General features: G+C 39.2%; 1 protein-coding gene and 1 long non-coding RNA gene across 16 annotated transcripts in view; one reads left to right on the top strand and one right to left on the bottom strand.

The window, feature by feature from the left end:
* The window catches only part of STRBP (spermatid perinuclear RNA binding protein), an 86638-nt gene that overhangs the window by 20339 nt on the left and 53623 nt on the right, over positions 1 to 12676 (bottom strand). For 5 of the 15 annotated variants that reach the window (XM_072882856.1, XM_072882853.1, XM_072882855.1 and 2 more), the window contains 2 exons: positions 11029 to 11152; positions 8649 to 8915 (listed from right to left, as the gene is read on the bottom strand). In XM_072882856.1, coding sequence (XP_072738957.1) covers positions 8734 to 8915; positions 11029 to 11152 — 306 coding nt within the window. In that variant the 3' untranslated portion in view covers positions 8649 to 8733. The other 10 variants (XM_072882858.1, XM_072882862.1, XM_072882859.1 and 7 more) reach the window with 6 other exon arrangements.
* LOC140661162 (uncharacterized) overlaps positions 1 to 12676 on the top strand; it is a 31679-nt gene that overhangs the window by 8788 nt on the left and 10215 nt on the right. The gene's annotated exons all lie outside the window — the stretch shown is intronic.

Below are 12676 nucleotides of genomic sequence, written 5' to 3'. Positions count from 1 at the left end.
TACAAAGCTCAGTAGCCATAAAATAGACCTCTAATCTCACAGAAAAGGCATTTTAGACCATGCTCCTGTGAGGAGGCTTTTAAAAGGAAACATGCAAGTATTACGCAAAAGACCAGAGCTTCTAGTTCTGCCTTAGCAAAACTGTGCTTGTAGCAACATTGATCAAGCAGATGTTACCCAAACTACTCATCAGATAATAGCCTGTTATTTCAGTTAGGTTAAAACCTACTCTTAGAATTTAACTGCTCTTTCAAATGCCAATATATTACACCCTTCAGGAGCCTACATCCGTGACACTTCGATACACGGGAATGTTTTGCTCAAGTTCCGCTGCCAATGAGACAGGTTCCTAGGCAATCTTCCACCTTAAGATTTTATCACTGATTCCGAGTGGCTGCCAAAACCAGGATTTAGGAGTCTTAAGTACACTGTGTATTTTGCATGTCAGGCAATGGTGTCTGTCCTACTGAGAAGGGGTGCAGCAAAGGCAAGGGGACAAATTTCAGACCTAAGTACTTGCATTATGAACAAAAATGTATTAGAGAAATTTAGTATCTTTTCAGTGAAAGAGAGAAGTGCCAACAAAGCGAGAATTTTAAAAAAGCAGAAGAGTGGAATGCTTAGGACTGTAAGAGTTAAAAGGGCAATGACAGAAAAATACGGAAATTCACAGTCAGAGCAGTTCTGATGGAAACCAGTACAAATGGATTAAGCTGCCAAGTACAGTCCACAAAGAAACAGATCAAATAAGAGTCAGCAAGACATTTTATTAATCAGTCCTTGAACTGGACAGTGCTTGTCAGACTGACATCAGTTAAGCCTAGGAGAGGAATACTCAAGAGAAGTTCATTATAATGCACCTTAACATTGCCTTGACGCATATAAAATACTGTCTTCCGAAGGAAGCAGAGCAGCCTGCTGCTCCACTATCAGGACTGCTTAGCCTGACAGGCTGAAAGACTGAATTGAATTTTAAGTGAGCTTCAGACCAAGCCCCAGGTTTGCACCTTGAAGATAACAGCAGATGAAAATCTGCACCACCAAATGGGAGGGACATTCTGATGGCTCATCAATTGCACCTGCAAATGTAATCAAATGGTTATGTGCTTTCATGGGCAAGTCACTGGTACAGTTCCTTAAGTTCATTTCCCCAGGGGCACATATATAGGCCACTTGCAAGATCAGGTTTCTGCCAACAGTAGCAAAGCTAACAATATTTAACAGCTATTTTTCTATATCAGCCTATGAATTCTATCCAGACATCCTGAGTCATGGATAACCTACACATGCAGTTATTTACTGAATTTGATGGTTTCAATATTGAAATGAAATATAGTTTATTTTTGCTGTTATATTTTGATGCAAAACAACAAGCTTTGGGCCTGATATACTACTACATATTCCATAGCAAGTGTTTTCCTGTTTTACATCGGTATAAACTGTGATTAGTCAGGGGGTTTTTATGCTTTCATCTCTGAACTGAGACCCTAAAATGCTAATACATCATCATCAACTCCCTCCCTTTTTTTTTTTTTACCACCATTTTTATATAAAAAGTTGTTTCCAGCAACTTCAAGTACTGCAAGTACTGCAATTGTGCAGTACTGTACTATGCAACTTTGCATAACGCAAGGTTATATAAAGGCAAATTAAAAAAACCCTAATATTTTAAAACTACACATACCATGTGCACCATATAGGTCATAATCCAAAAGCATTTTAATCCAAGTAAAATATTTGTTAAAAACATTTACTACAGAACTGAAAAGAATTATTTATGGATGGCTGTATCCTACTTTCTAGCTTCAGAAAACCACAGCTAAGCAAATTATTAATGCAGAGTTAAATCACTGCCTGCCTGCCTTCCTCTCCTCCCACTGTACCCACAAGAGGAAAGCAAACCTGGCTGCTTCATGAATTAATTTGGCCTAATGTAATTTGATCTCTGCAGATATCTGTAATATCAGAACTGTAATATCATCGAAGTCTTTAATTCTTCATTTGTAGTTTAGCTTTAATAGTTCAGGGAAATAATTTCTCTCTGTATTAGTTAGATAATATCACGCATTCCACTTCTCATTTTTATTCCCCGTACCTATAACCATGCTATGGGCTTTCAGTGCAGGCCATGGCTTTGGTACCTACCCAAGGGTTTTCCACAGGTATGCAAGGAATGCAGTGCCTGACACAGCACTATCAATACAGCTTTTTATGCTACACAAGAGAAAAATACTTGAAGGAGAACAGTCTGTTGATAAAACCAAACAATTTCTTAAAACTGTTAAGTAACACTTTCTTTTTCAACTGAAACTGGAGTATTTGAAATGGCCTTGAAAAATACAAAGGTGGAATTCAGACCTATGTATTACCTGTTTAAACATTTAGTTAAACAAGACATAATAAAAACGTGCCATATACAAGATTGTCACAGGTATACGAGATTTTTAGAAAAAAAGCAATAAAAATATTCTTTAAGCTGAAAATAAAATCTCTTACCTTTTATATCACGATCTCAGCTTACAGTCACTACATTTCTGCTTATTTTATACAAGTGCATATGGCTATGAAGGTCCGGAGAGAATGAGAATAAAGTGGTATTAACCTGCTGAAAACTGCTTAAAAGTCTTAAACTGCAACATATAGATGTTCCAATACCATTTAAAAAAACATTCACCTTTCAGTTATTGCTGATTGCTGATTCACAATCTCAAAATATCAACATACAAATATTTAGGAGGAAAAAAACCCAGCGAATTTAGAGCAGCAGTTTTTTGAACTGGATGTTTACCAAATACTATGCTTTCCTGTCATTTGGTGATGATTTAAGAGACACAAAAGCAATCCATTTGAAAGTCAAGTTCAGGCCTACCCTTTTGTGCCTCATATTAATGATGTGGGGAAGAGACAGAGAGAGAGAGAGAGAATATATCATTTAGTTAGATTTTGGAAAAAATATATATTCTATTTTTTTCTCCTGCCTTTTTGCTACATTTCATGTCTGCTGACATGTACAATGGTACAAAGCACTACTGCTTCAAGAGTGACCATTGCAAGTCTTGTAGCAATTTTGAGAGGAAACATGCAAATACAGTCATAGTATTAAAATTCTGAAATACTTAAACAGTGAAAGTAAATGCAGGAGTCACTGCTTAAAGCAGGCACTCCGCTAGGTTTTGTTTCTTGTTTTGGTGTTTGGTTCCCCCCCCCCAACACACCAGTCTTTCCCTTCTAGTGTCAAGAAATAACCAGAAGTATATACACATCTATTGCTAGGTACCCAAAGAAAGGACTGTGGCTTGGAGTAAGTATTGCTTTTCATTAAATGGAACAAAGTTCAAGAAGTGAGAAAAACTTTAAAAAAAAAAAAGGAAAAAAGCTCAAATTCCATGTCTGAAGTTGAGAAACCTCAAAACGAGCCACGTTTGTTCTTGCTTTTAAGACATGTACAAAATGCCATTTCGAGCCACACAACCTGATGGTTCTAGAAGTCAGAGAAGAAATCTTGAGGGCCCAAGTGAATAATAAAAGGTGCGATGCTGAGAGGCTGGCAATAGGGACTGTCAATGAAAAAACCACCTACAGTGGGAAAAGAGCAGAGAAGCAAAAACTTCATGTTAATTTCAGAGTGACTGGCTGAAGCTAAAGCTCCATTTAAATTTCTCTGCTCTTTCAGCTGCAAGTGGAATTTTCATTGTAAAATGGGCACGTTTAATTCTTTGAAGGTATTGAAACATCTAACACTTCCAAGGTTACCACTTTCTGAACAAAGAACTGACAGCTCATTCATATTTTCAGTAAAGCAGAGAAATGTAAAATATGCAGCAAGGGGGCAAGTTTACAATGTGGTTAGTAACTCCCAACAAATGACAAAAAAATAAAAAATGACTTCTATAAATCATCTGAAATGACTGCCATCATGTTGGAAAAGAGCATAGCGCCCTCCTTGTTTTTGAAATAAGAACAAGTTATTTGGCTTACGAATGTTCATCGTATAGAATTGGTTCAGAGAATATTTTGTTTGAAATTTTACAAAGCTGGGGATTAAAAAAAAAAGAAACTACAAACAGTTGCCAATCAGGGGAACTCCAAAAGAGAAGGGGGGAAGGGGGAAACGTGTGCAGAGGAAAGATTCCTTTAATGAATATTTGATTAACAAAAATGGGCTCTTATCAGCCATGCTTTTTCTGCTCCGTGATGGCTTCCTTTCATCCATAGGCCAGCAAAATGTATCGGTGATTTATGAGCAATGCTCAATTTTACTACATCCCCAAGACCCTGCTCTGTATCTCAACACTAAGGCATGGATGACAACAGCAGGCTCACCACTACTTGTCAATAGATTGACATTATTTATTAAAGTACCACCAACACCAAACGAAAGCGAGAACTACGGCAGAAGAAAACCCATTTAAGATATAAACACATTCCTAAGCACAAATACTTCGCTTAAGAATAACAGCTGCAGTTAATTCCAAGAAAAGCAGCTTGTTATATAAGCCACCCCTTATTAAGCTTTTCTAATATTTCCTTCCCTATAACGGGGGGCATAGGGGAGGAGGAACTTTACATTGCTTTAAGCACCGTTCTTACACCCTCTTCATATATACAGCTCCCCCTGCCTCAGCAGTAGAGTCTGTTGGAGAACAGTGTATAAAGGCAATCTTTAAAAGAGCATGAGCTAAAGCAAACCTACTGAAAAGCAATGGGTGAGGTCTGAGTAGAGAAGTGCAGCCAACAATGCTGCTGCTTTTGTAGGGTGATACCTTAATAAAGACTACTCGAATCCCGCGTTAGAGCCCACAGCAGTTTTTACGCAGAAGTCTACAATGCGTGGAGAGAGCGTGGAGCTGGGGCCTGTCCTGGAATTTCAGACAGGTGCGCACACTCCTTAGCAGAAAGAAGATTCTTTCTGTTTGAGCACCAACTCTTAGAAAAGTACTGGCCTATGGCTGAAGTGTGTCACTTTTCACAGCAGCACTCAACAAGAACTGGGACAATTAAATAGCAAGTTTTCATGGGGACCTTGTTGCTGCTTTAGATTCTTATAAATGCCAGGGGGAAAAGGAGAACCCTTTGTTTTAATATACGATTGACAACTAAAATGCTTTCTGTAGAAATGGTGGATGGAAAATCAAGGGTGGGCAGACAATCTTAAAAGTGAAGAAGGCCACAAGAACAAGTGCAATTTATTTTTTTCTTTTTTTTTCTTTTTTTTTTCTTTCGTAAAAACAGAAAAGAAAGGAAAACAAGCAGCTTTTGAGCTCTAAAGAACCTGATTGTAACATAATTGTCGTCCTTTCTCTGGGCAATACGGACTTGACTGTGTATCCCTGTAATTACATAACGAGAGTCCTGTGGGAACTTTCTTCGTTTAATACCTGTTTCACAGAATGCAACCTAATACAGAGAGACAGCCTAAGATTAATTCCCTTTGTTTTGTCTGTTTTTCAGTAGCTTGTGTACAAGTGAAAAGCCTTCTTGGATAATTAAGACTGTGTCCAAAATCACAGTTACAGTATGCTGATCTTAAAGATTATAAGGAAACTCAGGTACTGATGCTTAACTATAAAAAATAAGATAAAACAATATTTTAACCCATATTTTACTAAGTTTATTACACACCATAATATTTACAAAGTTAAATGTTAACTGTAAAGTTTCTATTGTGTGAGGTTTTGGTTTTTTTTTTTTTTTAATTTTAATTTTTATTTTTTAAAGAACTATGCCCTGCGTTTAATAACCCTACAACAAGTACAGGTCATTAACTGAATCTGTGTGACTGCATTAGGAAACAGGCAGTACTCTTGTGTTACAACAAAACAGTTTATTTGTGATCAGTGTTTTATATTCTATACATCCTTCACAAATTTAATTTTACATAATCGGATACTTCATTTAAAACGTAAGATTTAAGCTTCTAGTTCTTCCCTATAACAGAAGGCTGGTATAAGTTATTTGAAAATGAGGTAACATTTCACAGAACATTTTTTTTCAAGTTTTAGAGAACTAAATTTGCATTTTGTTAAAATCAAAAAGTAGGAAAAAGATGTTTCTTTACAAATGACTTTGCTCAAGTATGTGTTCAAAGAAAACAGGATAAAAAGGCTTTTTTTCTTCTAACATTCTGTAACTGTACTGTGTTGTTCAATCAATAGGAATTAGCTTCTGCCATTTGCTAAAAGAATGAGTAGTGGGGAACAGGATAAGTTGGGAATTTCATAACTGGTAACAGAACCATTCTCTTGGGTAAACCTACAGAGAGAAGAAAGGGAGAGGACTCCAAATAAGTTCAGTGATCCAAGAAAGTCAGATACGAGCTTACAGTAGTGTTCTCATTAACCTTTTCCAGATCAGTCAATCAATGTGATTTTAGGGTGCAGAGTCCCATCAACAGTAACACTTCAACACTTTGCACTATTTCAAACAGATGGTTAGCTTAAAGTTTGCTGTTATTTTGGTCCTGGTATTTGGTAAAAATAAGTAAGCAAAATTAAAATTTGGTAAGCAATATTCTCAAAAGCAGAGTGTGTATTTGGACTTGAAGCTCTACTTCATAATCTTTATGATAATTAATCTCTACTATTATCTTGGTTCTATGTTCTGAGTTGATTTCACAGGCCAGTTACGATTGCAGATATTCTAGGCAGGCACTGCTGTGCTTAAGAGAACTCACAGGGAAACTGTTCAGCAGTTTTGATAAGCATCCAGGTAGGTCAGCCAAAAATCAAGCACCTACAGTAAATTCTGCATCTGCTTCATTATTCTGCATTTCCTCTCCTCTATTGAAGTGGCAAATCTGGAAAGATTAATATCTGCCTGATTTCATGATTATTACAGAGTTCTTGTGGCCTCACAAACTTCTGCACAATTAAATGTTTGTTTGTTTTTTTAATCTTTCCTATTTAAATTCTAGTATTTAACCTATGTATCCATTTAGAAATCACAAAGCAGCAACAGCAGGTATTCCAGAGCACCAGATGATCAAAGTGAAGTTTCCCAACATGCAACAGCTTACAAAGGCAAAGAGACATGTTTACCTTACAGCCAAAAAGCATTATCCCAGTACTTTGCATCACAATCATAAGACATTAAAAACAGAAACTCTTTATGTGAAAAATGGGGGCATTCAATTCCACAATGCTTTGAAGTCAGTGATATGTCACATATACACAGCTAAGTGATTAAAATCCAGCTCCCAAAATAGGCATCATGAGAAAAATCACACAACAGAAGAAAGGAATGAAAAAAGCAAGAAAAGCTGCAAGGAAAGTCGGTAACAATTGTATTCTTTTCTTCAGCAGGGAAAGGATTCCTCTTACGTCACCATGTGTCCCTGCTTGTAAAAATACATGCAGATACCACTCATCTCGGTTACAGTCCGTGACTATTGCTTGGAATGAACCAAAGGGATTTGTTAAAAATCCATGACCATGAAGTAAGCCCTAAACTAAACTTCATTTTTCCTTGAGAAAACATGTAGCTGTTCCTTGTGTAATACAACACAAAAGACAACACACAGAGCGCACTCAGTGGGCAGCACTGCTGTCGGCTGCCGTTCTGTCAGAGCACTTGGCCAGTCAGTCAGGCACAAGTTCCAAAACTAGAGTGGTTTGCTTTAATTTTGAAGGGAGAATGCCACAGTATAAGTGCAGCCCATGGGCCCGTTCTCCTTCCCCTTCCGCTGCAGGAGGGTGGAATAGGGCCAGCTGGTCTTAGTCAAGCAAAGTGAACACTTCCAATAAAGCAGCAGCATTCCTCCACTGTTTATAGCTCATACCTCTAAAAGAAAGTAATGAAATCAACATTTCAAAATATTTTTAACTTTTATAATGCTATCGGGGGAGTTGGTATTGCCCAAGCTATACAAATTTGAGAGGAACAAGTATTGAAAATGCTACAAAAGCTAGAAAATTAACAACAAATTGCAGGCTTAGTTTCCCATATGAAAAACCGCAGGCCTTGAAACGTACTCCACTTGTCATTTGAGTAGCAGGCTTTCACCCAGTCCCTGTGACAGGAGAGGACAGTGGGACTGGTTCTGGTGGGCTTGCTTTTTGTGTGCCAGGACATATCACTGACTCCAAAGTGCTTTGCTCCCATTGCCACATAAACCTCATTCAAAGTAACCAAAAGGGCCGGTTAGAGGTATGCGTTGTTAGTCTAGCGTAAAAAAGCCAGTGGGTAGGGAGAAGCTGAGTTAAGAAAAACCCTTCCATCGTAGCTCTCTGATTATTAGTTTATTTTACAATCTTCACAAAACCAGTGCTTTGCCAGCCTAATATCACTATGTTTCTTAGTAAAAAGCATTGTGGCAAATTACCATGTCCTAGCTTCCTTGCAGTCTGATTGCTAACGGTATCAGCTACACAGAAACCGTTCTGCTTGTCCCAAGCAGCTGTGTTTTAGCCTGTGGGGGCGGGTGGGGGTGGGTGTATATGCACACTCAGAGAGTTGACAGCATTAAGGGAGCTTTGTCCACAAGCCACTTACGCTTGGGGACAAACATTGTGCCAATGTTATTGTAACGCCATTTAGATAAATATTGGTCAGAGGTGCTGAAGTAGGCCCTTCGGTAGTCTTTGAATGGAGCACAGATTGGCTGTAAAAAGTAAGAAAACTACTTCAACTCAGTTTCAGTATGAAAGGGAACAGGCAATTAGAACAAGCAGTCCTTCCACAAATCAGGCAAAGCATAGGCAAAAAAGCTACTCCAACCAAAAAAGAACCACAAGGTTATGGCATAAAAGTGTTGTTGTTGTCATGGTTTAAGAGCTTTAATCTCTTTGAATTTCTCCTTGGACTGCCACATTTGGACTGCCACAACAGTTTCTGTATAATTTCTAATTTGTTAATTATTGGGCTATACATACCGTAAGCTGGTGCAGCTGTACTGTACCCATATGGTGCTCCATAGCCTGCAACATAAACAGATAAGGGATGGGTTTCATTTCCTACGGTATCTGAAGACAATTGGTGTTTGCACACCAACACACAGGGAGGGACCCTTTCGGGTACATGAAGCAGGACCGCAGAAAAAACAAACTCACACTAATACATATAAATCTTGCTGAAAACACTGAAATCCTTCTACATGGTGGCTTGAAGAACAAGCTACCCAATGACTTTCTTAAGCCTTAGCATCAAAGAGTTACATTCCGTATTTCATTTCCTGAGCATTTTCTTTCAGCTGAAGCCCTCAAGTCTGTATTGTCAGAGCATGGAGTTGGCATGATCCAGACATCCCCTATTTGCTTATGTTCTTCCTAAAATACAAATACAGTCTAACAGTCATTTTCCTCAACTTCCATTATAAAGGGGAATGCTGGATGCCTGAGGCAGATACCACATCACCGTCAGTAAAGCTCCCGTGAATTCTGCTTTCTCTGCCATTTCTAACAGACAAAGTTTCACAAAAGACATCTGAACACCTGGAGGCAAACAGAGAACAGTATCTTTTTTTCCAAAGAGCTAAGCATGACTCGAGTGAGACAATAAGCAACAGTGGTCACACCAATCTTGGTTACTACATCTCAGTTCATGAAGGCTTTACAGGTTTTTTTTCTGGTGGGATAGCTTGTGTCCGTCACAAAAAGCAAGGGATTTCTGAGAAGAATAGGGAATGAAGAGAAATGAAGGCCAAGGCCAATAAAAGCTTAACAACTAGAGCAACTGGGAAAGTAAACCTATTTCTGGAGTAATTCCATGCTGGCAAGAAGAATGTCCCTGGCAGGTTAAAGTGTCTCATAAATGACTCCTCGGGCAGAAAGACAGTTCCAAAAACAATGTTAACAGCCATTAAAAATGAATTACTGGTTTTTAATATTTATAATTACATCAACATACAGGAACAATGAAGACGACATGCTGTCGACTGTGCCAGGAAGCAAGTTACCAAAAAACAGGGCTATGCTATTAGCACGTGTGAACTGCTGAAGGGTGTAATTAGAACTCGTGCTGCAATCTGAAAACCTGAGCATGAGGAATATAAATTTTATTTCTTGGAAGCTACTGGATTTGCTTTGACTAAGGAATCTCCAGCATCTCATTCTTACAAATTTGTGGTTCTTATTCCAAGAAAAACCAATGTCTAGATTCCCTTCACATGTCACCTGCAAGCCTCAGACATGGTGTCAGAGTCACAAAGAGCAATGCACTTTGAAAAGGGGAATGAGAAGGGGAACATTTCATTAACATTTTCTTGCGTTTACATTTTAACAGCTTATACTCTATGTGCCTGTTGTATTAAAAACAACACAACACAACAAAAAATCCGACGCTATTTTGCACCAGCCAGGAGCAGCTGAGCACTTCAGCTCTTCAAGCGGGAATAGTTTTGCTTCTGATAGTTGCAAACCTGCCCTAAGGAATCGGCAATGAGATACCCTGACTAGTAACTCACCTACTCTGTACAGTGAACACCAAGGATAAATGTGAACCAGAAGGCCCCTGGATTTCAAAAGATGTTTCTGCTAATCAGAACAATGCAGCAGGGATGATGAATTAACATCAGCCAGAGTCTGAACGGAAATTATTTTATTTTTGTTTTTTTTGGCCACCACAGAAGCTACTAATGGATGCTGTGCTCATGTGTGTGATTCATGCAGGTGGTTTCTGGGAGCACAGTGACTCCTGAGCCTGCCAACTTCATCTCCACAAGGGTTTTCTGGGAAAGCCACTCCTAATGCTAAAGGGCACGTGATCCAGGAGGTTCTTAGCTAGGAAGACAGTTTGGGAATTGTGCCATGGCAGTGAACTATGAAGATGACATATAATAAAATAATAAAGCCAGGAAAGCCATTATACCCATAACTGTGTGTTCTGTGCATGCCGAGCTTCAAGTTGTACGCTCATAAAGGACAGGTACTGCCAGTTTTTCAGCTCTTTGATTTATTTAAAGCCCCATGAATTCTCCCTTCTGCTTCATCTCAAGATGATTAAAGCTGAAGAAATCACTTGCGTAGGTGACTGACACACACAGAAAAGAACACCCCAGCAGACAAAATTTAAACTATTAGTGTCATGCCTTACCTGGCGTTATGTATCCAGTAGCAGCAGCTGCCCCAACAAATGCCCCTCGTGTTAAAGCACCTCGTCCTCTGCCTCGAACAGCCTGGACTGCTGCAGAAACAGCTGTATTGACAACCCCTTTAGTCTGCCCAGAGTAATAAAAAATAGCAATTCAGAAAGTGAAAGCATTGCTGGAAATACAAGGGCATCTACATTCAATCACCACCTTTAAAAAATCTCTTTAAACATGTTTGATGCGCCAGTCTTGTTAAAGGCGGAATACAGACTGGAGAAGTACTGTCCTAAAGAATTTGACTGACAGAAACCAAGCAAGTCCCCTGCCAGGTCACTGACTGCAGCGCACACCGAGTCCAGGAGCACATTCACATCACTCAGATCTGGCAGGTGGTGTGGTCAGACTCTGCGTTATTTACCTCAGTTTTGGTCGCATGGGCATGAACAAACACTGGTGGGTTCTGACCCTTTCTTGCTGCTGTGCCTCGCTGCTGTCTTTCCCACTTCCTTACAAGCTTCCTCTCCTCGATGTACAACACCGTCTTTGCTTCTCTCCTACCATTCTGAACCCACATAACTTCAGCAGGGCCAGGATTTCAGCCCAAAGACAAACCACCACCTCATGACAACACTGGACTGCTCTGACCTAACTAACTTTCCTAGAATGCCACCTTCCTTTTCCCATTGTCACCACCTACAAGCGAAAGAACGGCAAGGAGGTTAGAGAAGCTGGTGTTGCTCAGTGCATCAGAGCACAGCTTTGCTGTGCTAGATGCCCCGACTGCCTGCTGAAAACAATAAAATCATGCAAATCCAGGTATTTCAAAGACAAGTTTGGCAATTATCACCATCACTGACCTACTGAAAAAAGAACACATCAACAACAACAACAAAAGAAAAATCAGAATTTAGGAAGTGCCTGAATCAGAGGTCATTTTTATACCTTAACTGTATGTGGAACATTTTTCTGTGAGGTGGTGGTGTTCTCATTTACTAGACTTTCAACACAGTAATGGAAACTGAAATACTCCTAACCAGAGGCCTTAGTGAAATGGAGAGGACTTATTTATTACAGAACAGAAACAAAAATAAGAGTTGACTGTTATCTTTTGTAAGTGTATTTTATGATACATTCTGCTCCAGGTGTGAAATGAGAAAACCCTAATTCTAATCTATTTGCACAAAAGAGACACAAATTGTAATCCTCGGGACCTAGTCCTCTGCAGTCTGCAGTCCTCTGGAGGAAGAACACTGTTGATTAGTTTCTGCTCTGTTCAACCTTTTTCTTAATAGATTTAAGAGATCATTGTGGCCATTAAACCTAATGGACAAGACCAAGCTTTTTATTATACAAGTCTTCCTCACCACACAAAATGGCTCATCTGAAAAGTTGAGAAGGTGCAAAAAAGGTGCAGAAAGCTCAGCTTACTCCAGAATCTTGGGTTAAGGCCTTTACCTGGCTATAAATGACTTATCCCCTAAGTCTATGCATCTTACATGATGAAGGAGCACACTATGGCTCTGGCCTGAAACACAAGAGACTTCCACATCATCACTGGTTGCACCACTGACCTTACTGTATCTCCTCCAGCTAATCAGCACCTCTCTTTCTTTGTGCCTCCTTGTCTACTATACTTCCCACAATATGGTCCCA

This window comes from Ciconia boyciana, chromosome 18 (genome assembly GCF_034638445.1).
Source record: "Ciconia boyciana chromosome 18, ASM3463844v1, whole genome shotgun sequence".
Classification (NCBI taxonomy): domain Eukaryota; kingdom Metazoa; phylum Chordata; class Aves; order Ciconiiformes; family Ciconiidae; genus Ciconia; species Ciconia boyciana.
The sequence above is the reverse complement of the archived record's forward strand: the minus strand, read 5'-3'. Positions and strand labels throughout refer to the sequence as shown.